Source organism: Gymnogyps californianus, chromosome 20 (assembly GCF_018139145.2).
Source record: "Gymnogyps californianus isolate 813 chromosome 20, ASM1813914v2, whole genome shotgun sequence".
NCBI lineage: Eukaryota > Metazoa > Chordata > Aves > Accipitriformes > Cathartidae > Gymnogyps > Gymnogyps californianus.
The window spans coordinates 8,439,243-8,465,990 of NC_059490.1; the positions used below are offsets into that span (position 1 = coordinate 8,439,243).

The following is a 26,748-nucleotide window of genomic DNA, read 5'->3' on the forward strand; positions in this document are numbered from 1 at the left end:
AATGGTCGAAATGATTGTCCGAAACTGATTTTCACTCATGATTACCCATAAAGGCTGGACATCCTAAAGCATTTACCAAAACTAATACTGAAAATCTGATTAAATAATTGAAAAATATCACTATGCTGTGTTATCCAACAAATGTTAGTAACAATGTTTTGTTTCCATTATTACTTTTCATAGCTTGTCTTTCCTAGTTATATATGCAATAAGAGGGTTTTGTTACATAGTTGATTAGATTTTACTGGAGAAATTCTCAATTAAAATGTTTAAGTCTTGCAGGAGTGCAAGTGCCTTAGAAAAAGATCATCAATAATAATTCAAATTGCCATTGCTTTTCATTATCTTCAATTTCCAGAAATTCCTTCAATACCTATTTCAAAATGTTGACTACATACTTCTTTTGAGGAGTATTTGGTGAAAGCTTAATAGCAACAAACATCGCCAAAGTTCTCTTTGGCTCTGCATATTGCACTAAAACTGCTCTTTGGTAGAAAGTAAGAAGGTAGTCTTTATTCCACTTCAGTTCCAACTAACAGGTTCCCTTTCCTTTGCTGGATTACAAGAACATGTATAAAAGCTTTTCTAGAAATGAACATAATAGATACTACAGAAAGGTTTCACAGGATGCAGCTGTATATATTAGGTATTCATATGGTTCCCGTTGATATGTTATCATCTGATTCATGTTTTTTAAAAAAATAAATAATCAGTAAAACACCTGTATAAAATAGCAACAGATGCTGAAGCTGTAGGGAGATTGCTCAAGGACACAGAGGAAGCTGGAGAGAAATAATTATTTGAACACAGAACTTCCTTGTCTTTGCCATAGAAACGTCTTTCATGAGGGATGGACCATGTACATGCCTTCAAACATTAACTTTCATAGATTATTCCTGCTGTTTCTATTTCCTTTTCCCCTTAGCTAGTTCCCCTACTTCAAAAGCTTTGTACCAGATCTGTTGGGAATTGTAAAACAAAAGAGTTGTCAAGAAAATAGTGAACAGCGTGATTTTTTTTTTTTATTTTATTATACAGTGTTGGCAATTGGAAATTTCACATTTAAAATAATTGAAATATTGTATCCAACAAGTCAAATACAGAAAACAGTTAATATTCTAAAAAGGAGCCAGCTAGTCAATGCAGAAACACAGTAATGGAAAATACAGCTTTTAGTTACACTTAAAAAATTATATATTTAGAATAAAACTTGAACCTGGTCCAGTAAATCGTTTGACTTGTAACAGGAAAACGCTTTTACACTGTTTAACGCGCAGACAGTCTTTATTTAAAAAAGTGATCTGTCAGTGTTAGCACATGTATTGTTAGCAACACCCCCCTTAATGTTCCAGTTGAGGATCTAAAGTATTTGCTTTACTAACTGTTCTAAGAATCACTTGCATTATCATCTCTACCTTCTGTGCTAACCTGGTTCTGAGCGTGGATGTTTCAAGGAGAGTTTCGTCTATCCAGCTGTAGAGGTCATATACATATATTTGATTTCCTTTATATATTATAAAATATTAAAGAAAGTTCCAAATGGAAGCATTAGCTTAACTCATAAAAGGTGCAGAAAATTACAGGACTTAGAGCTTGACGATGCTCACAACAGAAGAAGTTGGGTTTTAAGAAGTAAAGGATTTGGTACAGCAGTGTTGTAAATTGTAAGACTCCATTGTAACAGTAAGTTAAAACTACAAAGGAAGCTTGAACTATGGGACCAGACCTGCAAGCATCTGTGTGTGTAATCGACATCACAGAAGTGTTGTAGTCCTACTGATTTCAGCTGAATGATTGATAGTTCCAGTTCTGCACATGTGAATGTTACGTTAATAAGTAATGACAGGAATCGGTCATTTGCGTCTACTAGGTATGTTATAGCTGTTAATAAAAATCTAACATAATTTTGCTTTCAGTAAGTGTTTAGATCTTTGCAAAAAAAGTTTTCTACTTTACACTAACAAATCACTTTTTCTAGTGAAACATTAAGTGAACAGTCGTAAACATTACACAAAACAGAAAAAAACCTACTTAATACAGTTTATACACATTACTCAACGTTTTTCAGTTGTTGCTTGGTTTGTTTTTTTTTTTCAATCATATTGATCCTGTCTTGTATAATGGTTCTAGTGTAAAGGCACAGGTTGGTTAGGAAAGAAAAGCCTGCATCTCTGTCTTTCTACTTTACGGTGATGATTTTCTTTTTACATGTTGTTTGTTATTCCTCACTTTTCTGACTCTTATATGAAAATTATCAATTTCAGCCATTCATTAAAAAAAGTGTAAAAGACATTACTGAAAAGTACATTACCATACAGAAGTGACTGAAATTTATTCTTCTTACTTTAGAGGCATTCCTTCAACCTATTTTGTTAAATATTTGGAAGATTTAATTCCTTAGTCACTGTGAGCAAAAACGCATAGCACGCGCGCTCTCTCTCAGTGTACTTCATTCTACATTGAAATCTGTATTTTCAAAGATTAGTAATGGAACTTGCTAAGTTTATGTGCGGAATTTGCTTTTAGAGTGCATGAAAATGTAACAACAGACAATTATTTTGGAAAACAATGCAACGTTCCATTGAAGTTTAGAAGGGTGAGGAATGTAAACAAGACTGCAGAAGTCTTTGACATTTATTAAAATAACACAGTGATTGTTCTATCCGTTTGCATTTTCTTATACATCCTCAACATGTCTCTGTCTGTCCCTTCATGTACGCTTTCCATTAAAAAAAATAATAAAATTCAGGAATCAGTTGGACTCAGCTAAGTGAAGAATAATAAATTTGATCACTTGGTTTGTGCCAAAATATAAAACTAAGAAGTACAGCTCTGAATTAAATATAATCTATGTGATTATTTCTTTTTAAATAAATAATAGAAAATAAAAGATGAGAATAGAATTAGAATTCAATTTTTATTTTAAATGAAAAACATAACGGTGGGGTGAGATTAGAACCCAATGTTTCTTTTGCTTAAGGCAATCAAGTGCACTTATTTCCATGCTTGATAGTAATGAATTCAGTGCTATTGTGGAAATCAGACTTCACAAATTTCACATACAAACCCATGAAATACGGCCATTTGCTAGTTCTGACACGGCATCAGATTCTTATTAGTCGTGTTCAGTAGCATTTCACTTTTTTTTTTTTACAATAATGGGCTCTTAATAGTAATAGAAATATTAGAATCCTGTTCATTCTGACTTGTATTGTCACTACATACAAGGGCCATTGGGCACACACATTTTTGTAAACAGAGATTTTTCTTTTCGGCCTTAAAAAAGAAACAACAAAACCCAAAATCTACAGTTGTAATAGTTCAAATAATTTTGTAAAAGTCCACCTAAAATTATAATTTAAGAAATACCAAAAAACAAATTCTTAGCATTTTTTTTTTCCTGTTGTTAAACTATTAAATCATCATGAAGCCTTTGGAAGTAGTTAGATCTCTCTCTCTCTGCAAAAAAGCAATCTAAATTTTATGCAAGTCTTCATGAAGATGACTCTAAATCTTGAAGATTAGATCAGTATTAAAAAGTGTGCCAACAACTTAAAATATGCAGGTACTACTAATACATATAGATTAAAAAGAAACTTTTTTCTTGTATACAATTCTTTTTAGATATTAAGCTTAATTTTAGGCTGTGGCTACTAGTAGGTGCTTTTTTCACTAATCAAAATAATTGTAACAAAATATCATTATTGATTTTAAAATTATTGGGTTCATAAAAGTTTTGACATCTAATAATATATAAAAAGTGAATTGAAGCTTTTAAAAGACTTACGATTTTGAGACACAAAAGAAACTGGGAGGTAGACAGATGTTTTGAGGATAAACAGATTTTTTTTGTCTAAGGCATTATGCCACTATATGTTTAGAGCAGTATAAAGGCTGCTGATTAATCTTATTTCAATTCCAGAGTGTTCGCTGCTCATACGTACGGAAGACTATCAATGCACTTTTGGTCTTTGTGAATCTGACCTTCTCTTCCCCATCTCCTTTTTTCTCTTCAGCAATACAGCTAAATGGAAGTGCTATAATAATTTCTGCCCATTGCCTGCAGACAGGAATGTTCTGTTCTTAAACAGTAATAAAATACTATAAAATAGTAGGTATTGGAGTTGGAGATATGTGCTCTTTTGGTGCATATTTTGCAAAGAATGGTAAAAAGACAGACAACATGACCCCAACAATTGCCAGCATATACCCCCATCCAATCTGGCAGTCTCCTGCATAGTAGATGTCTGAATTCTCACAGAATCTCTTCACAGTAGCAGAGTTGAAACCAAAAGGGTAAACCAAAAGCCCAGAAGCCATTATGAACACTAGAGAGGAGAAAAAAACCACAACAATTACTATCAAACACTTAATTCCTTTGAAAAAAATTCCTTCTTTTAGAAAGGCAAATATATGTTATATTAAAATCCATAGAAAAAGTCATAGCTTAAAACTTATGATTGTCAGATTATCTTCCTTTTCATAATTACCTCTTATGGACAGCAGTGTCATAACATGGTAGCAAGTTGGCATTGGGATTTTTTTCATGAGAACTCTTGCCTATTGCATCACTTCAGAAACGTTGTAATCCAAATTATGTAGCCATTTAAAAAGTAAGATGATTCAGATGATACAATGGAATCCAGAGGAGAAGAATTCCTAAGTTTGCAGATTCCAAACCAACTTGATTTTCTTCTCAATAGCATTTTTGTACTTGAGACAAACAATTACTTTGTTCTGCCAAATAAAAACTTTCAGTGAAAGAGTTTACATGTAGTTTTTCAGATTCTGCTGATGAGGTTCTGATAATGTAAGCACTTTCTCATTATTCTCATTATTACAACCCAAATTGTTTAAAAAATCCTGCATTTGACCCAAAGATTGTGAGATGAAAAACAACACAATCTCTCTTCTTTTTATTTAGCTTTTATCATTGGAGTCTTTCAGTATATTTTTTTGAATTCTCTCTGTAAACTTAAGGATTAGAAAAATTTTTGACCTAAAGTTGAGACCTAAATTATTAAGACCTGAAGTTCCCGTATTACCTAGTATTGACAGCTTGGGATCTAAAACCACAAAATAAATATAACAGGACATGCTGTAGAAATCTAAAGGTTCAGTATGTAAAGGCACAGAGTTAAAGTAGCAGGAAATTTCTCCCAGTGAGTCATCTTTTACTCCTTCTAGCCAAATACACTAGCAGATTAATCCAGTGCATAATGAAGAAATGTGTCTAAAATACAAGCAAAGCTTAAGCCACCTCTTGATGTTGGAAAGCCAGACTTGCCTCCTGCAATTACACTCTCTGTATTATCTGTTAGCTTTTAATAGAACTTCACAGATTTTACAGTCTTTAATGAATACATGTTATATTTAACTATCATGGCGTATGCAATTAATTTAATGAACAGCAGAACCACTTTTCCAGCTTTGAAAACAAGACTGCCCAAGGTATAAATCATGACTATGGTAAAGGTGCGTTAAAATACTCCAGGTACAGTCCTCAGAGCCTGTTTCTGCCCACCTTGGAAGTCAAGAGGGGCTGAGCTAGGCTGATGCGAAGGGTTATGCCATTCCAGCCATTGTGTACACCCCTTGTTTGAGAGAACACCGAGAAACCATTTTTTCTTTTCTAGCCTTTCTGCTAATGAAAAACAACTGTGTTTATAGTGTATTTTAAAAGACTTTATTTTATGTACCAAAAAGATACCATGAAGCAGTCCCTTTTCCTACCTTCCCGTTCTTCCAGGACAGCGTTTTGTTCAAATTCAGAGTGGATTGTTAGTGATTCAAGAATAGTGGTAATCAGGGTTATCTGTTGTGTTTGAGCTGATAGATAATTCATAACCAGCAAACATCTAATGAAACAGTAAGATTATAAAACAAACACTACGTGCTATTCTCTGTATTTGTAATTGCCTACATGGGTAGGGCATGTGCATATTACTCCAATTATAATATTAGAGAGGCTTAATCTTAAAAGTATCCACTAAAAAAGGGCAGTCACTCATTAATCTTTTTTAATTAAAAAAACCCTTTAATATGGGCTAGATGAAGTCAAGAAGTTTAACACAGTCTGTAAAGTCCCTGAATAATTTGAATTAAACCTTTCCTTCTAGTCTAAATGGAGCCGCTGTGTTAATCCCATGTAAAAAACAGTAAGACCAAGAAAATGGAAATTAAAAGGAGAGAAACTGCAACAGAAGCAAACTTGCCAGTCTGTTTCCTTCTAGGGTAACTGATGTACGGCTACAAAGAGAAACTGCCCGCCAGTAAGCGGAGCTCTCTCAGAGCAAGGTGCTTTTACCTGCCCGTGCTCCCACAACTACTCGCCTTTCCTTTAAGCCTGTATGAATGATAAGTTCTCAGTGCTCCCCAAGGAAAGGACCCTGTGGCCCTCCCCTCTTTCCAGGCTCAAGGTGTGTGAAGGTGATGCCGCAGGAGCCGGTTAAGGGAAGGGTCCTCCCCAGCGCAGGCCGTGTCTTGAGCCGGGCTCGCGCTCCCTGATACTCGACCAGCTGCACCTGCTGTGGGTGCCCAGGGCAGGAGGGAGCTCACAAAGCTCAGCACTGAGCTCTTACCAGCTGTGCTTGTGCATTTAGGCTCTAACATGAAACAAATATACAGAAGCTGAAGCTAAATACAAAGAAGTAAGTTGTATTATGCAGATCTCCCTTAACTATGCACATATGACAGCACTAAAAACAATACAAAATGAAAATAGAATAAAAATGAAGCTAAACTAGGCACACACACAAACAGCTCTTCTAGCAAAGGTCACTAAGCTTTCCCAAAAGAAGGAAAAAAGCTAAGGGCCAGCATGTTCCCTTTGTTCAGTAGGACAGCCTGAAAGTGGTGTGACACTCTTGCACGCCCAGGAAAATTCCCCGAGCACCACCTCTGTAGGCAGAAACATAGGAAGCAACCTTGGAGAACAACCAGAAAAAAGGGAGACTTTTCCTACTGCTGTTGTAAAGTTTGAGAGTGATAAACCGCTAAGCTGATCAACAAACTAAACCATGTTAATCCATAGACCTATGTAGGTTGTAGCATTCACTTGTGGGCTAATACAGCTAGGAAGTGGAACAACATGCTACCTAAGAGACTGTGATGTGGATACACAGCATAGCCCCACTCAGGCTGCTTGACTGCATAAGGAATCTTGAAATAGCCCCACGGTGCAAAACCTTCTGTAAAATGTTGGGCCCATTTGCAAAGGAAAGTGAGCCAGTTTTAAGAGAAACAGCAACTGCTCTAAGCAAGAAGGTGGTCTAAAATTAAAATTTCAGTTTGTTCATCTTTTCAAAGCCAAAATAGTCCTTGCATCTCATTCAGCGAAAGAAAACATTATGCAGAATTGGAAGCAATCTTTTTATCATAAAATCCTTTTAAACTTTGCTAACTGTTAAAATTCGCTGCTTTTCTGACACTATCTCAACGCCTTGCTCTACTTCATGTATCTGTCCATATATATGTTTTCTTTTTGATTGGGTTACCCAGAATTATTTTGAAGGTTGTGCTTTACAGTGACACCAGTGTTTTGATTACCGCTTGGTGCTGATGTTGTATGGTGTGATTTAATGGAAGAAGCTTTTTCTTTTTGAAGGCTAGAAATAATCTGTCACAGTCGGATGTAATGTGTTCACATATCAAATGGGCTAAAAAGTTACCCATGGTTTCATATCCTCAGGCGTGTCATAGAATGACCTCATTATTCTCATTTAGGTGCCCTCTTTCTTACAAAGGCTCAAAATATTGAATAGCCTGTTATTATCAGCAGAAGCCAAGCTTTCAGACATGGTGCTAATGACTGCTTAATAGTGCTGTCTATCAGCAGTGCAGTTAGCTGGGAGAGCACACAAAGAAACAGTGAGGCTCCATTTAGGCTCCTCATATAACACTTACACCTCTGCACAGTTTTCCAACAACAAACATCACTTTAAAATGTGTCAGAATACAGTAGTGAGTGTGTCTTACCATTATGTGTAGTGTAATCCCGCTGTCATACACGATGATGAGAAGGCTAGACAACATATTTGGGTCTGTTCTATAGCATGAAGCATATGGAGTGCAGAGGGGACTTGCTGGTAAAATGGATAGCTGGAGTTCTTTTTTTAACATGGCTTGGCTGATCATTTGATTCATCTCCTATCAGCTATTGGGTCTTGTTAAAAACATGCATTTTTTTGTTTTATTATCTGACACACGGTGTTTGTTATTACTAGGTCCTCATCACCTGAGTTCTCACCAGTAAGTCACAGCCACTGCTGACTGCAAGGCAGTCTGAAGTCAAGTCCACGCATATTAGTTCAACTGTAAGTCACTTTTTATTTCTGCTTTCTAATCTTCTGCCCTCCCAAACAGTTGCAGTCTCACCCTCATCCTCTCTCATCCTCTTTACTTCACTGGTGTCCTACAGCCAGATGGTAAATGGCAGTTTCTCCTCTGAAGGGTTTGCTAGCCAAGGCAGGACCTCTGCGCTGTGCTCCCGCTCCCTGTGCAGGCCCAAAGCTTAAAAAATATGGCTTACCTAATTTTTTTTTTTAAAAAGTAGATTCCTGAGTTTGTCAATTTCTAAATAAAATAACTTTAATTAACAGGAATAAGATATTATTAGAAAGGAGGACACTTCTTTTTAGGGAAAGCAGAGCATTTTGTAGAAAAAGTCGTAAATTGTTGATTATAATAATCAATGACACTTCTACTCAGGGAAAATAGCGTTTTCTGCTATTTTAAAATCTAATAAACTGTAACTCTTTGTCATTGCAATGGTTCATTCATTTCATTAAGCTCCTGAAATACTATTTAATTATTTAAATCTATCACATACCATTTTCAAGTTTATTTTAAACCAAACCAAAATAATGCAGTTCTCTAGAGTGTGTGTAGAGGGCACCAATGTACAACTCTCTTAAATACCATGCACAAAAAATGGCTATTTCCATTTCCACTTCTTTTGGCAAGACTGATGCAGTTTTCAACATATGAAACACAATAATTGAATAGTTTTCTGTGTTGTGAAGCAGGAATGTGAAAACTTAGCTAAGTTTATGTGTATCCTTTCATACTAATGTTGAAATGGATGGAGATCCAGAGGTGGACCACAAATAATATAGAGATCAGAAAAAGCTATTTTATTTTATTGTATTTGTTAATATGTTTAGATGATGTGTAGTAGTAATACTGATCATCAGTAGTAGAATATGCTGTGTGCATGAATTATCTTCCTGAAATTACCTGCTGTAAGAAGATTAGTTTGTTTTAGAAGTTTAATTTGCTCATTTTAGGAGTATATTATATTCCTCATACTTGTGACAATGACGGATTAATTGCAAGATTGTGGGACATATCAGACAATCATTAGAATTAGGGCTGAATCATAGGCGAGCAAGAGTATTATTCCAACCCTATTACAGATTATCACAGTCTTATCCCTTGGAACATTTTTATTGACAGAGCTCAATCTACCAAAACAGTTTTCACTCATCTCATCAAGAAGTTTCCTCTCACATACAATCCATTACCTCCCTTCTTAAAGCTGGCAGTTCTTCTTATGCACAATCAGTTGACTTTGAATAACGCATTTCCTCTCAGGTTTATACATTTTATTAATCTAATAATTTTATTAGCTCCTCTTGAGCTTTTCGTGATTTTACTTACATCATTTTAAATGAGAAAGCAGATGCTGATCCAAAGCCACAGATGCCCTAGCGCAAAGCCAGAAATACAGCTCACATCTGAGCAGCAATGAGAAAACCTTTCAACCAGTAATGGAGCCAGATGTCTTCAAAAATATCATCTCTTGTCCTGCTGCACTGGCTAGCCTACACTCAATACTTTCCAGCACTCTTCCCAAGCAAATATTTTTGTAGCACGCCTGAAGGGTCACTACAGTTAGGATATTTTGGACATAGATGGTGCAAGTTCCCTTGTACAAAAAGGAGATACCTATATGTCTCTTCCAACAATTGGAAACCTGAAGACAATGCTAAATAAGATCCAAGGTCACAGTTATTGTTGGTAATAGCTGCGCATGAGTGTACAAACAGAAACAAGATGGAATTTTGGGCTATCCACAAATTAGTGATTTCCTTTTGGCTACTTCAGAAAAGGAGGAATTACCTAGAGTAATTTTGGTGAGAGCTGAAATACATCTAAAATCAGCAGGCATCATTTTAAATGCCAGTTAAGTATAAAAAAAATAAACAGGAAAGTGACCTGTGAAAGATAAAACAAACCAGACAAAATCCTACTGTTATGGAAGCAAAACTTTTGAGGGGCAAGGAAAACCAGGACCACTGTTAAATGCCTTTCTATTCTGCTGAACTCCTGGCAGGTGCATGTCAGGTACCTATAGGTCAAACTCTTGAAAGCAGCCCTAGCAACTATTCCCTCCAAGGAAAGCAAAATGGAGAGCAGGAAAAAGGGATAATAACACCCATATACTTGGTATCAAAATGCAGCTATCGTCCTTTGTAACTGAACAAAGAGCTGGAACTCGCAATAATGATACAGCCACTTCTAACATATTACATTTTAGCTCTTTTCCTTTGTAAAGAATTATTCCATTGGCTTCATTTCAGTCAAACATGTTGTGATTTGAAGAGCATGTATCAGTCCTGGACTGTTGCCAAATAAGCAGATTATACCAGTTCCTTTTCTAAATGGTGCAACTCACAAGTTAGCACTTAGCAGCTTTAATATAAATGTGGTTATAACGAAAGCTATGTAGCTTGTCAAACTCCTTTGTTAGTTCACAAAGGAAATGCATTAGTTTGTACAATGTCTCCAAACTCTATGTTTAAATAAATGCTGAGTATGTGACTACAGCTCACAAGCTAAGGAACTGCATCAGATATAGTAACTTGTATTTTTATATATGTATATATATGCAAAACTACTGGGAAATATATATATATATATAAAGCTGGACAATGTTTTCCATTTGAGTTTATTTGGATTTAGCTGAGGTGGAATAGGAACAGGTTATTTTAAATAAAACTAGCACTGAAGTAAGAGTGTCCATGCACCTTTTTGCACATCTTTTTAGTACCACTTAAATACCCCATTCAAGTTCTGTTGGCACAACTTCCTCATTCAGACAGGCCCTTATTGCACAAATAGCCTGTTTCAGAAATGTCTAACAATTGTACAAATAGCTGAATCTACCTCACTTATTAACTGAAGGGAGTGGAATCTAACTATCCAGACTTTGGAAAAGAAATTCTCTGAAGCCAACATAGAGGTAATTGGGCTTGGTAATTGCTGCATTAGCTGCAAGTTTATTAAGGGCCACAAAAGGAAATGCCATCCCAGTGACCTTTGAGGTTGCATTTCACAGCATGTTTTCTACATGGGAATAAATGATGAAACTTCACTATTTCTGCCAAGTGAGTGGTAGCTATGGTGAAGATTTATAGATGTAATCTGGTAATCTATGGGCCTAATCATGCACTTATAGAGTTGCGTGTCATTTACTCAAAAAGGCTGAAATGATCTAGCACTGTGTGGACTATGGTGAAGGAGTGCATTTTGTCATCTGCAAGGTTAGAAGATATACAGCCTATTTAGCAGACTGTAAAAGGGAGAGACAAGAGCTAATGTTTCTCAAAATAGCAGACTGTTACACAAAATTTTACAAGACTCACACAGCTAAGAAATGGGGACTGTCAGATGCACTCTAATTTGGAAGCCATTATGATTTTCCTTTTTTGTATTACTTCAATAATTACATAGATTTTCTATTTAATTTTTTGGAAATTATTTAAGGCATGCTCACTTCATCTTTTTCAGAACAGCAACACAGAAGCAGACTAATAATATAATATTGACTAATTTAAGTGTTGCATTCTTTAGATGAGAGCAGCATATTCAGAATGTATTGTGCCTGTAATGTGCCTGTATTCCCTTATCTCTGTGTTACATTTTATTCAACAGTTAAGAAGTGCTAATAAAAAGTGCATATTTCAGTTGTTCTATTTTAGATAAACATAGCATGATGCCCATTTTCTAAGCAATGCACATTGGTTAACTGCTCAACTCCATTTCTACAAATAGAAATAAAGGTGGCAAACGCTTTGCTTCTCTTCTTAATTAACCTATCCATGCCAAAACCAGTATGTTCTCCAGCACAAGCAGGGAATGAAATTGATGACTGAAAATTTAAATTAATACTTCTTCTTGTGATCTTTTGGCTAAGAACAAATGCAGCTTCAACTCACCATCTGATGCATTCCCTAACAAGGAACAGTATCAGCCTGGGACCATATGCAGCTGGAAGTAGTGAGGGAGCGGACACGTTTCCTTGCAGCATATTGTCTCTCCTTTGGAGCCAGCTCGCCTGGGAAGGGGAGATGCTGCCCAGCCTACAGCAGGTCTTGGCTCCTGCTCTGGCTGTCAGTTCCAAGTTCTTAAATAGCTATTTAGAGCAGGGGCTGAGGTCCAAAAGACAGGCAGTGATGTGTAGATCACCTGAAATGTCATGATTTGACATGACGCATTTGCTCCCTTCTCTTCCCCACCTGCTCACCTCACAGGTCTGTTTTAAATCAATCTTTTCACCTCTCCCAAGACTCACAATTTCAGCAGAGCAGACACTCATGAAAAGCGATGTATAATGAAGCTGGTGGCCATTAAATACTAGCCTTACATCAGAGGTGACCTTATTGTAAAGCGTTGTACAGTGAATTTATTTTTACTTCGCACATTCTGTACTTTGTCTCCCACATCGCAGAGATGCACGATGTGGCAGCCGAGTCAGTGGTGGCGGGAGGCCTGATGCCTGAGAATAATGCCCACGTCTCACTTCGTTACAGTTGCACTTCACATCCCAGCAGTCTTCAAGCCTCAGGGATATCGCATTCATTACCTCTTTCAGAGACATGTATTTTACATAAGTGGCTGAAAGGTGATTAGAATCCCTGACAGAACAGCGTTTTATCTGGAATGCAACCATGAAAAATATGTGCCTAAACCAAAAAAGGCATCCTACATCCTTCTCCTAATTGATTTAAGCTACAAAGACCAGCTTCAGTTTTCCCAGGGCACAGGAACTACCAGGAAGACACAAATTGCATGTTTTCATATCTCCTAATAAAAACTTGACAGGGGGTTGAAACCAGAGTTTTCTGTTTCTCAGATGTCCTAGTCCTGTGAATGTCATCACTCAGCAGAAGCACACATACTGCCACCTGATCATAAAAAACAGTTCTGTAACAACCCTCATTTCACGCTGCTGATTCCAGCCCATCATAAATCAGCAACACCACAAGTAACGTTGGAAATAATTGTCTGTTCCCGTGCTCCCCTCTTTTTATGGCCCAGGTGCCACACAGCTGTAGCCATATGGTAGACTACATCGTACCGAAGTGGGTTATAGCAGCACCTCCAACAGTAACACTACCTGAGTACTTGGAAGCTTTTTAATGCTGCAAACTGGAAAAGTGCAGCTTGTACTTATGCAGTGGCTTTCCTAACCTTTAAAAACATTATAAAAGGAATCAGCTCTGGCTTAAAGCAGATGCTCTGCAGCTAGGAAACGGGATAGCAACTGCTAATTCACTGAAAGCTGCCTGGAAATGCAGCAGGTGATCCCAGGGCTGATCCTCAGACAAGTCTGCTGGAGTGCTGCGCTCTGACCTGTCCTTCCTCGGTCAGTGCACCCTCTTTCTACCATCCAGCTTTTTTTTTCCTGAGCAGAGGTCGCTCATACTGATTGCTCTCTGTGCAAATGAATTAGTGCAGCACAGCTAACATTTTGACTTCAGCCATGTTTGACATCTGTGTTCCTTAGCCGAGTCTTACACAGCACCTTTCAGGAACGTGTCCTGTTAAACCACATGGTCAAAACAGGACCAGGCTGGGTCATGCTGGTCAAGCCACACACTCAATTAGCAGCAGACAGGTCTACTTTCAAGAACCACCAGCCACGCAAGAGGTTGATTTAGTCCAAGGCTGCTGAAAGGAAAGAGCCGAAACCCACCTGGCATCGTATTGCTGAGCACACCGTCAGCCTGCCAGCGGGAAGGACCAGGTGTGCTCCTCACCTCCCACTGCGGACACTGTTTATAGGTACCTGAGCAAGTCATTGCTTGCAATGGCCCCTGTCAACTGCAACAGTTTGCCATCCTAGCGTACTTCAAAGGGCAGGGTTTGGCTCATATGCCTTCTCCGCTGCATGGGGCAAGAAACTCATCATTGACTGATGTGTGCTTCAGCTCCCAACTCGTAAACACACAAATGTAACTTCAGGCCATAGTAAAACAAAAGAAATAATTGAGTTTTGAGGCAGAGCTACTTAGGTTAGAAAAATAATGTAGAAATCCAGAGTAGTGATAGAAATGCCCAAAATTACTAGCTAAATAAAAGTGATTTGGGATATCTGATCATTTTTATCAGGTTGGCCCAGCTGCACAATTTCCCATCTCCAATTATACCAAAAGGCCCACACTTCCTCCTTCATTAATGCATTTGAAGGATTTAATGAGTTACTTCATCAGGTTAATAAATCCCTTCAATAACTTTATTACACTTTGATACAATTATTCAAGTGGTGCAGCTAACAAATGATCATCATTTATATCTCTTGACAGAATAACTTAGTTAATATATTTGGACCGTGAAATACAAAATCCATAAATAAACTATGGGGACGACTGAATGTCTTTGTGGGGGAGGGTTTTTTCTATCTCCTGTTAAGGTAGCATTGGAAATCCTCTGTCTCTTGTGCAAGTAACTTCAGGCAAGTGCTAAGGAGAACTGCAGGAGGTTGGTGCCTCCTAGCAATGTTCTGCTTCCCACCGAGTGCTTAGGAAGGAGGCGAGCTGCTGCAGGATATGTACCACTGCCTATAGGGAGATGTCTTAAAATGCATCAGAAGGGACATAGCCAGTATTCATTTGTTCCCACACCCTATCAGGTTTAAAATCCAGCTTCATAAAGGCTGTTCCATTGCTTGAGGTTAAGATCTTTGGCTAATTTTGACAAGGTGCAGTGACACCATCAGAAAATAACATTATATTCTGGAAATTATTTTAAAACTTTAAAATTGGTTGCCATGCCATTTGTTTTTCCTGTGGCATCATAGTAAATTACATCATCAACAGAATAACCTTAGGGGCAAGGGTGTTTTCAGAATCTCAACCTTTGAATGGCCAGCAGTATTACAGCTTCCTATTACCAAAGTAATAATATTTATGGTAGGTAGGCTGCAAGAATGGAACCAAACCATTTATTTACTTATACTTGATAGCCACCTCTGGCAAGAACAAATTTCCCATTAATCACCATCTTATCTCTGTAAGAAACAGTTACTCTCAAGGACATCTGTTTTATTCGTTTTGTTTTATTAATACAGAGAATAGCAGTGCTATGGATCTTTTGACACTGAACTTTATTTATTTTCTAGATTTTCTTTTTTAAAGGGAGCTGAAATGCTTAAATAAAGTAAACAATCTTTCTTAATAAACAGAATTAAGATCCCAACCACAGCGAGGGACATGTGCATTGGAAATTTCTCTAAATATATTTTTATGTAAAGAAACTGCAAATCAGTCTCTCTTTCTTCTCTTTTTTATCTGCTGAAACTCCAGTTATGAATTCTGAGTTTCTCCTGGGAGTGCAGATGACCTTGTTAACATGTGAGAGTGCCAGAAAAGCAGTGCCCTCCAGTCCAGGGGGTTAGGGAAGTGAAGCCAGTTTCTAAGCTCAGATCTTGTAATTAAAAATGCATATTTCTCTTCTCTTTCACATAGTCTTTAGCTAGCATTTAAAAAATTACATATTAGATTGAGCTCCAGGCTGATTTGTTTTTCTAATTTTTCAAGCACTGCATCATATATTTTCATCTTTAAAAAAGAAATCAATATAGGCCCAGCAGGGGACAATATCAGACAGCCAAATTCTCTTTCATGTGAGAAAAGCATTAGTGGAAAGACTTCCACAAGCTGAAATTTGTGGAAGTTTCTCCCAGTCAGTGGGTTTGGTTCTGTTCAGTTTCCTAAACCAAAAGACGGTCACAGATAAGCACAGGTCTCAGGTCAGCTTGGAAGGACCAAGGCTCTACCTGCTAGCAGTGGACTGACTTCTGTGCAATCTGCTTTGAAATAATGGAGTTATTTCAGTTTCCCATCTCCTTTCATTTTGGCTCCAAGCACCACGCAGAGCTCAGGGCGGCAGGGCCACTCGAGCCCTGTGATTGCAGAGGAGACGCAAGCAGCACTTAATGGCTGCTTTCCCGTGCAGCCGCCTCTCAGCTCTGTCTCGGTGAGTGATAACTGTTGGCAGCGAGAACTGGTGATGCTCGTCTGTTTTAGACAGAGCAAAGCAAAAGGCTCTGCCACCAGCCAGCCCTGTGCCCCCTCTCTCTCCATCTGTCTCAGCCCAGGACACAGAAGACGGCCTCCGCATTGGTTGTCCTGATCCACCCTGCAGGCCTGAGTGTCCTTTCCATGGAAACCAGAGGCTGAAGATGGAGAAGAGGAAAGAAAGAAGAGACCTGGTACATGCCCTCTATGGCACGATGGCCCCTCTTCAGAAGCGGCCAAGTGCTTGGCAGGAAGGAGATGTGCCCTGTTGCCCGAAAGCAAATAATTTATCTTGCAATAGCGCAAGCCTTATGCAGTACCAGAATTAGGTGGTTATGCTAGTGGAAGGAGGACCTATTCATTTTCATTTTGTTTAATTAGGTGGCCAATACCATACAATGGTGAGACGCTTGCTTGGATGGGATGAGCCACCTAATTGTCAGGTGAACACGCAGTCACGCCTGCCTCCTAAACTCAAGCGCTGCTCACACAGCAATTACTCTGGAGTCTGTCAAATGTGATTTAACCAGCAATTTGCTTGCAAAGTGAAAGCTGCGCTTTCAAATACAGTAAAGGACTCTATTCTCTGTCCTGTCCCTGTGCCACTGCTGGGTCCAAGCTATGCTGGTCCTGCCAAGGATGCTGCCCAGCACAACTGTCCCGTGTGAGATGTCAGGTGTGGGTAGGGTTGGCTGAGCCAGGAGAGCAGAGGGAGACCGGCAAACCCTCCAGTGAATCTGTGCTGGTTTGGCAGGTTGCAGCAACCCAGTGGATCGATGTGTGTCAGTGGGGGTGTAAGGATGCTGTTGGGAGGAACGCCAGCCATGCAGCTGGGTTTCTCTGACTCCAGCAGGTGAGCAGAGCCCAGTCTCAGGCACCCCTGCTCAGCTGTGCCTGCCCAGCTCCCCGCCACCCTGCTGAGAGCTGGGACCCCTCCTTTGTCGCAGGCACCAGCACCGAGACTGCCAACCCCACAACGCAGCAGCGAGAAACGCCCCAGGCAGGCGCTGTGTTAGGGCTGGTTAGTCCATGACAGGGGCTTCCGTCAGGGATGACAAAAATAACCCCACAGCATTTCCATCCTCCTGCATTTAAATGTTTGAGTTAATAACATCTATGGGGCAGCACAGAAGAATGAACTTAAATACATCATTTGTCATCTCAGGATACCGAATTACACCATTACTGAAAGAGATACAGAGAAATGTATCTAATAAACATAGTATATTTTGCACAATTTACTTTGCATTTTCCATATCCTGCAACAAGCACAGGATAGCAAGGCTTCTTAATGATCATAATATATGTGCAGAAAGAGCAGTTCCCTGAGGACTACTGATTAATCAGGGAAATACTCATTTGTTCTGGCAGAAGTGATGCGCATCTAGGCAGGGCAAATGATGAACCCTAAGTGCATACAGCAGCCATGAGGGGCCAAAAGTTTCATTCATTTAACTAATTTTCCCTCTAAGGAAAGAACACGTTTCAGCACAGCACCAGGACATAACAGCACTTGCTCTCTGTCCTAATTCCTTTACGGTTTTGTCTGACAAAGGCATAAAGAGGCCCCACATTCATTTTAGAGGCTATAAACGCATGAGAGTTAGCTTCCAAACTAAGACATCCCTGCTGCTTGCTTAGATACACTGTTCAGGGGAGGACATAAGGTCTCAGCTGCAGTATCTGATTACTGTGCGAGGGACTTGGGAACAAGTTAGAAGATTTAAAGGATTTTTCGTCAGCTGATCTAAATCCCTGCCTGGATTTTTAGTACCCGAGAAACACTGCATGCCCACTGATTGCAGTCCTTCCTACACTCCATCACAGTCATATTAATTTTGTGGTTTGGCACAGTTGTTGCCACCTATAAGTTTGCAACCTGGTGTTTGCTAGTAACAATGTGCAACCTCTGTGCTGTACACATATTTCTCTAGTGTTCATTTTCAAATTAGCCAGAGAAAGGACAAACTAAAAGCAGATGTGTCATACTTTTCTCTGTATGTTTGGAAGCTCACTCATGGAAATATCTTTGTCAGATAAATGAATTCCAGGTCACTGGGATAAATAGATGCAATAAAATACTTGTATGTAGAAGAAACCCATACAAAAATGTGATCCAACAACTCTTCAAGGAAATTGCCGTGTAAGAGATCCAACTTTGAGGCTTACCTCAGGCTTTTGCATAACATCATAGTACTTTAAATTGGAGAAAATGTGACAGGATCTTTTGATTTTTTTCCACTTGCTTTTTCAATTTCATGCAATCAGCAGAAAGTAAAGGGAATCAAAGCTGAACTAATGCTGCGCTTTTGACTCCACCACTGCCTGAACACACGGCAGGGATCGTCTGGTGGAGAAAGGAGTATGTGTTACCCCTCTTATGGGCATCCCAAAATTGCCAGAAAATGTGGATTTTTGACTTGTTTTCAACATGACATGAGAAAGAGGAAAAACAGAAATAAATGGGAAGGCTGAAACATAATCAGAAAACAGTAGTTATTTAGTTTGGCTACTGATTTATTAATGCATTATAGTTACGCACTCAGGAATAAACCCTCACTTTAAAATGTTCTTCAACTCTAGCCGGGATTATTTACAGGAAATAAAAACAGTTAAAGTATTAGAATGAAATCCTGCCCGTACTGAGTCAACAGAAATGTTGCCACTGACCTCATTAGGCCAGGTTTTGCCCCCACATATCTACAAAGAACCACAATTCTCTTGCAGTATGACTAGCAGATTAATATTCGACAACACCAGTTTATCTTTCCCTACAGGATCCTTCATTTTTATGCAGCTGGCCTAAAAACTTTCCTCCACAAGTTTGCATTTCAGTGCAAGAGAGACAACGATCTGTGTTCCTTTTTAGGCTGTTTGCCCAACATTGCCATTCCCATTTGGCTTAGGCACCTTCTGAAATTATTATTTTGCCTCCATGTCCCTTAGAAGAATTTTTTTCCTATGAGGTATCTGCTTCCTCAGCAGCAATTTTAAGGCATTTCAGGCTACGGAAGAACTATAAAATTAACACTGTGCTCATGTATATCATAAAGAACATACTCCTTTAACCCTGTCCTTCAAAAACCCATGAGCATTCGCTGTACTTCAGCAATTCGCCATATGCTTTTGCAAGGAACATTTTGCACCTGCCACCGTACTACAGGAAAAATGCCAGCTTTGCAGGAGAAAACATTAACTAATTTACACAAAGCCTTAGGTGGTCTATTAGCCCTGCATAAAAACAAGAACATGTAATTACTGGATCCACAGACAGAATTAAATTTGATTGACTACAAAGAAGCAATGAGTGGAGCAATTAACAACAAAGCCCAAGTAAACTCTGATGGGGAACCCATGGCCTGGCTGAATGAGGCTGATGGCACAATATCTACCTCTACTGTTCCGAGAGACGCGTCCGCACCAAACCTTTAACTCAATGCAAACAGTTAAGCTTCTGTCAACAACACGGTTCAGCTATCTGCTGAACTACTGTGGATTGTGTAAGATACAAACCAATAACCATATAACCAATTCAGCACAGTAGCAGTCTTCTATCATCATTAATTTTGTCAAATCATTCTTTCTCCTGTGTTTCTGGACATGGACAGCAGCCACCCAAAGTGGTTGCTCCTCCATGGCTGATGCCATTTTGGGAGGATACAGCATCGCTCACTGGAGCACCACGTGCCCAACTGGGCAGCGCAGCAGATGCTGTCCTGCAAGCGTGATGGAATAGTTGCTCCGTAGGCTTAAGTTCATTAAGATAATTGCGACTGGTCAGAGTCACAGGTGCACAGTTAAATTTGGGGTGGCAAAACCCATCCAAAAGAAAAGCATCTCCACTTTCCAGCTCCCCAGCCACGCAGGTTAATTGCAAGTACTTTGCCAGTGCCTGCGGTAAGGCAGGAACCTGGGGTGTTTCTGTCGCAGCTTCCGTCCACAATTTGATTTAATGCCCTCTATGAGCAATTGCATCTCAGCGCTTGTAATAAGAAAATGTCATAAAGGTACCTGCTGCCTGGTCCAACATCTTTGGGCTTTGACAGTTCAAATTTACAGCTTTAATTCAGGAGTCTGGAAGCCTGGTATTCTGTACACACTTAGTGAAGGGCTGAAGGAACAATATTTTATAAAATGTTCACCTGTGTTCAGTGACCCATGGAGGATATAACCCCTCAGACCTTGTGAAATGACTTGCAGACAAGTTCATAGTCCAGATTGTCTGGTGGCAAATTACAAAGTCCTAGTTAAACCCCTGTGTGCCTGGATGTCCTGACTTGAATGTTTTGCCTCCATACAATAAAGAGTTGAACTTTCAGCAGCTTAATTGAACAAGTGCTCAACTGGGTTCTCTCAGCCTTTTATAAGATCCTCTCAAGCTTGATTTCTTGATCATGTATACAACTAGCTGCATTTCAAAATTGTCTCCTGTTCTTACATTTCAAAAACTTTTTTCCTAACAGAATTATTTTTGCTGAGGAATGGAGTAGCTGAAATACACAATTATCAACGAATTCACCACCACCACCTGAATTGCTCTTGCTGCAATTGACCCAGCACATGAACCACTGAGGCTCCTTCCATGGCCACAAGATGCGGGTGGTGCAGAGGGCAGCTGCACCTATGCCTTGTGCTTGTGTGCCACGGGCTGAGGGTCTGCCACAGCTCCAAGTGTATTTGGCATCCTCATTAAAGCCTCAACCTGCCACTGAGTCAGAAAAATTAGCTTCCTCTCTCCAGACTAAAATCAGTAGGATTTAGGGGTTTAAATTCTGACCTCTGTTGCCTGCCCCTTGCAATGTTTCCCTTATCAGCATTGGCACAAGCCCTTTTTCCAGGGGATTCTGCCTATTTCAGTGAGCCAGAATATGGGCGGCTCTGGGGCCAGGGCCAGGACAGCTTGCATGCTGAGAGCAGGTCAGATTTGGCGTGCAAGAAAGATAGCTGGTTTTATCAAGCAGTTTCTGTAGCAATGGTGATTTAACTTTCCAGGTATTTGTTTGTATTCATTGAAATGGTTTATAAAATACTGTGGAGGTGTTACTGCACTGAGCGCTATCATAGATGTGTAAGGCTGGCACAGTAACACAGCCTAATACAGCCCTGGGTTTCTAAAGACTGAAAGAGACTGTCAAGGAGAAATGTCTATATAATTTCACCAGTTTCAGGAAAGATCAGATCCTTTCTCTCAGTTCTGTATCTATATCTACAAAGTCTCAGGACATAACATTTAGAGAGTAGCATCGATCAAGACACGATGTGCCCTGAGTTTATTGGCACAAGACTGGCTCAGACATGCTGGTGAGCGTGGGGCAAGCCAGAGAGGTCACAGCCCAGCCCGCACACCTTGATCAGCGAGGAGGAAGCCGGGAAGGAGGTGGGACATGCCGTGAGCATCCATAGCAGGAGGAGGAAAGTGTCCTTCAGAGCAAGTGTGATCTTCTTAGTCCTGATAACCAGATGAACCAGGCAGTTCATTACACGGACGCAGTGAAGGCAGACATGGGGGGCATTTTTGCAGGCAGGGACTGTGGCTTGCTTTCTGCGGGAGTCACGATGTACTTCACAAAAACGGCACAACTGAAACACAGTTGCTAAGTGCTCCCGTATGAAAGGCGCTGACACACAAACACCACTTGCGAGACTCTGGACAAAACAGCTACGGGATTTCCTTTAGGAAAAGACGAGCTGTGCGTGTGGCTGTCACGCACAGGACAATGTCACCCTGCTGAGCACAGCAGGTCGGCAGGAACTGAGTAACGAAGCATTAAGCAGAGGTGAAGAGAGGCAGCACCCCAGCCATTGCCCAGACTGCTCCCGCATCCTGGGGGAGGCCAACTTTGACACTCCTACTCCTTTTGCAATCCAATTTAAGTCTGTCTCTGTTACCGCTGTGTTCCCAGGGGTCACGTTTGGGGCCGTTATAAAATGCAGGCACGCTAGCATTGCAAACGTCCCCAATCTGTGCCATATATGCAGCTGTTTAATGAGGCCTGCTGTCATTACAGCAAAATGACTCAAGGACTTTCTTAAAAAGCCTCTTATTTATAGTATCATAGATTACCTTAATGTCTTTTTACTGGGAGGTGCTTTGAAATACTGTGCAAACATTACAAGATGATCCTGAAATAATGTCAATTTAAACAGAATCTAACACGGAAAACATAGATATTGGATGGAAGAGAAAGCATTTGTTGAAATTTGCTTAAATCTTCAGCAAAGGAGTATTTTTATGAAAAGTATGCACTTCTGAGCTGGACTTCTACAGCGTATCTTGCACATGGGAGTCAGTGCAAGTGTGTACTCTGGCACAAATTCCTGATGGAGAGGTCTATGTGCAAAGTGTAAAGATTAGTAAGAATTTTCTCCTACCAGCAAAACTACCTAAAAAGCAACATTACAAAGCAATGCTGTTATTCACCCCTAATATTCAGAAAGCAAGAGTTACTTTTTCCAGGCAGTGTCTCAGTTTTTGAAGAGAATGTCAAAAACCTGTATTGATGTCCAGTCCTCTTCAAAGCTTTACATAACCCTGACTATAATTTAATCTTTCACCTATGCCACCTCACTCTGAAGTTTTCCTTCTTACTGAGTTTCATGTGTTTTCCCTCTGCTCTCAGTTTTACACCTGCTGCTATCTCACGACTTACCCGGAATTACCTCTGACTTCTACTGGTACATCAAACTCCTTCCATCCTTTCCATCACATTTCAATGACATCCTTGCTTTTTTGTAAAATATAGACTAAACTTTTGTATTGTGTCTGTTTTTTATTTTATGGCATTAGTTTTAGTTTGTGCTTTAATCTGTAGTAGAGAGATGGCAAATTTTATTTGTACGAACCTCTGTGTGTTTTAGTGCAGGCTTTGTCTTACCAGATAAACACAGCCTAGATGAGCCCTTCCTGAACTATAGCTATGCACCCCTGTTTGAACAAGAAAAATATTTGAAGTACCTATCTATCTGGTGAATAAAGGAGATATCCGGGGCATACTGATTTAAACCTGGCCGGGTCTTCATGTTCCTACAGTGGATAATTGCAGGTGGAATCTTAAACGGAAATGCATTAATCAGAGTAGGATCTGCTGCCAGTGCCCTTCCCGTCAAAACTCAAACAGCAGCAAGGAAATGAAGCGGTAATGACAGGGATTCCATTTAGCCTCTAAATCTTTTTTTCTTAGGTATCCATACTTTAATGAAATTTATATGCTTTCTAATGTAGGAGACATTTTGATGATCTTAAATACAGTTGTCTAATTAAACATTCTGTAATTAAACTTCTTGGTTTACTTATGTAAAATGCCAAGGAATTAGAACAAGCCTTACTCCTCCAGGTTAAGCCCTACTTTAACTCAAAGACATGCAGGGAAGACAGTGTCTAACACCAGGTTTTATAAAGCAGTCATGGGAGCAGAAGGATGTCCCTATACCAGAGAGCCTCTGTGGAGCAGAGCAAAGGAAAGCCCACGCCATTTGTGCCGTGTCAAGGCCAGTGGGCTGGATGTGCTCCCAGCCCAGCAGCCCATGCGCCTCTTGGCCTGGCTCAGTTGGAAACTCTTGCCTCTCTTGACTATTTACTCATTTACTTTTTCTCCAACCTTTGATGAGATTCCCATATGGGTTGTGGCATTTGTGAGCCATAGATTAATCTGGAAAGAACGTTTTGGAAAACATGCAGAAGACACAAGTATACTGGGTTTTGAATGTCTTCATTCTCACATGCCAATGTATAACATTGCATCCCAGAAAAATACATTTTAAATAATAATTTTAATTAATTTGTGGAGGGTCTGGCTCCTGTCTTACAGACAGATCTATGCCATACTCGCCTTTGTTTGCTACATCTGGGAAACATCCATTATTTTTCCATGATGTAAATGATCTCATTTCTGTTGCTTTCTCTGCAACATAGTGCCATGTTCATTCCTCTTTTGAAAATTTCAGAAGGAGAAGCAATTTGTAAGAATGACAAGAAAATGGCTTCTCATTTGTGTACACCACAGCAATCTGACACACAGAAAGAGGCTCTCATGAGATTCACAAATCCTAATTCCCACTGAGTTTCAAGCAGTCCAGATTAAAAAAAAAAAAATCACATCGACCAATTTGATCATAAAGATTCTAATTCAACACAGGTTAATTGAGAAGTCAGATTTCCTGCTATCACTTCTGGAGAGGAGGGAGATAAGCAAACACAATGACTCTTTATCAACAATATGGGGACTTCATTTAAAGAGAGAGCATTAGGTTACAGGCTAGAAGATTAGTAGCAATCAGACCGCTCTCAGAAAAGAAAATGCACTGGGTAATAAAGATAGAAGGCATGAAGCTGGATGCATAGAAATGAGGTTTGATGCCAAATATTACAGGTCAAATCTGAGCTATCTGTCAAGTTGGCACTGATCATTGCCAATGCACACTTATTATTCACCTGTGATCAGGTCATTTACCACTATCAAGTCAATGGCTCCTCCCACCCATTCCATTTGTTAATGGCATTTTAATGAAAAAAAAAGTCCATCTATTATCTCTTTGAGATCACTAACCATTGTATAATAGTACATAATAGTATATGAAATACATTTACTTTTTCCCAATCATCCATAAAAAGATATCAGCTGTTATGCTGTTCCTTAGCCACAACCCCATAAATCTGAGTGCAGTTCTGCATTTAAAGGTGGCAGGCTTATTTTTCCTTTTTCTTTGTGTGCCATGTGTTTTCCATACCAAAAAGTGCCTGTTTTGTTGCAAGTGACAGAAGGAGAATTTAAAGGGATGCTAGAGGATCATAAAGACTTCCCTCTACCCAATCCCAAGCATGCGTTCGCCTTATTGTTCTGCTGACTAAAGAATTAGAAACTATTAATATTGTCTCTGCTGGCAGGTCAGAAAAATACTTATTCCGTAGGCGACTAGATTAATCCAAAGGGGGAAATAACCCTGCAAAGCCCTGCAAAAGCTGGCTGTCTAACTAATCCATTTTCTAAACCCAGATGTTTTCAATCTGTTGAAGTGTTAAATCTCACGATACTTCTTTTTATGCCTAGTGAAATGATTTCAACACGTATTGAACTATTAGAGAATTCATATAATTTGTGCAGTTATTATTCTTTATGAAGGAGCCTTTTGAACAAAACCCTATCTGTGAGTTTGTCAGTCATATGCTCACATTAATTATCGAGGCATGTTAGGACCTCTTGCCATTAACTTTTTGATGGGCTCTGGATACTGCCCAACTTCTTTGGCTACTCTTTTCCAAGAAACTTACAGTGAAATCAGAGGCAGTATAATACTAGGTAAATTATAAATTAAATGCTGGCGTTCTTCTGTGATGAGAGCCTGAATAAACTGAGATTTAGGCTTCAAAGAAGATGATTGAAGGGTTTGGTCTAGGGAAGACACGGAGCACTTGTCCCCTCTGCACAAGGGCAGGGAATTTCTGACGCTCGGCGCCCTCCCTTGAGAGGCGATCTGAGTGAAACAGTTCAACTACAAAGCAGTTATCACAATATTACACCCGATGACTAATTGAGGTTCCTGGACAGACCAGGAGGAGTGGGCAGAGGTTGAGGTCAGAGGTACTGTTTTGCAGAGCCCGTGATGGGTACGTAGGATAGGTTTGCATATGAAGGCACTGGAATCCAGTCTCCAAGATTTACTCCAGCAAAAACTGGGTAACTATGGAATGTAGTTATAGTTAGTCATTTTTCCTGAAAACTGGAGAGATTTTTTTCTTTCTTACACCCCTCTTATGTCTTTTCTTGGCATGACTTTGGTCTCCTCTGATAAAGAGCTGGTTTGAAATATGACAGCTAGACTGTGAGTTTTTAGCCGAGACCTCTTCCGTGACAGGTGCTGATGGGCTCTGCTATCTGGGCTCACTGTGTGAAGAATAATGGCTTGTGAAAGGAAGGTTACAAATAGGGTCATGAAGCAGCTCAGGAAGCCTTGCATTTCATGTCAAGGATCTTAAAGGTTATAGGAGAGCTGCAAAAACTTTCCTCTGGGGCTGCTGACAGATCAGTGTCATGATTATAACCTGATTTTGATAAATCATGTTGATCCACCATTTGCAAAAGGCTTTAAGAGCACTGTTGCTGAGTCATGCGTTCCTGTGAAATACTAGATCAAATCCATAGGAAAAAAAGCAGCTTATGCCTTCCTATATGTCCTGCTGGCATACATACTGCACGGTAGCTGGCCCGTGCCATCCAAGAGCAGGACCTCCACCCTGGGGAGCTGCCCAGCCTTAAAGTGCCGAACTCGGGGGAGCCTCTTCCAGTTTTGTGAATCTCCATAGACATCCCAGTTCCCTAAGGGCCACTTAGCCCCTGAATCCTTAAGCAAAGTCCCTTTGCCTAACAAGCAGGCAGTAGATTTTGTCTGTGGGAACTGGCTGGCAGAGAATACGTGCAGTTGCAGACGGCTATGCTTACCCACACAG

General features: G+C 39.7%; 1 protein-coding gene across 1 annotated transcript in view; it reads right to left on the bottom strand.

Annotated features, from left to right (window-relative positions):
- Positions 1–1,008: 1,008 nt before the first annotated feature.
- LHFPL7 (LHFPL tetraspan subfamily member 7) overlaps positions 1,009–26,748 on the bottom strand; it is a 65,948-nt gene continuing 40,208 nt past the window's right edge. The window contains exon 3 of the mRNA XM_050909137.1: positions 1,009–4,328. Within this exon, the coding sequence (XP_050765094.1) occupies positions 4,102–4,328 (227 nt within the window). The 3' untranslated portion in view covers positions 1,009–4,101. The remainder of the gene's footprint in view (positions 4,329–26,748) is intronic.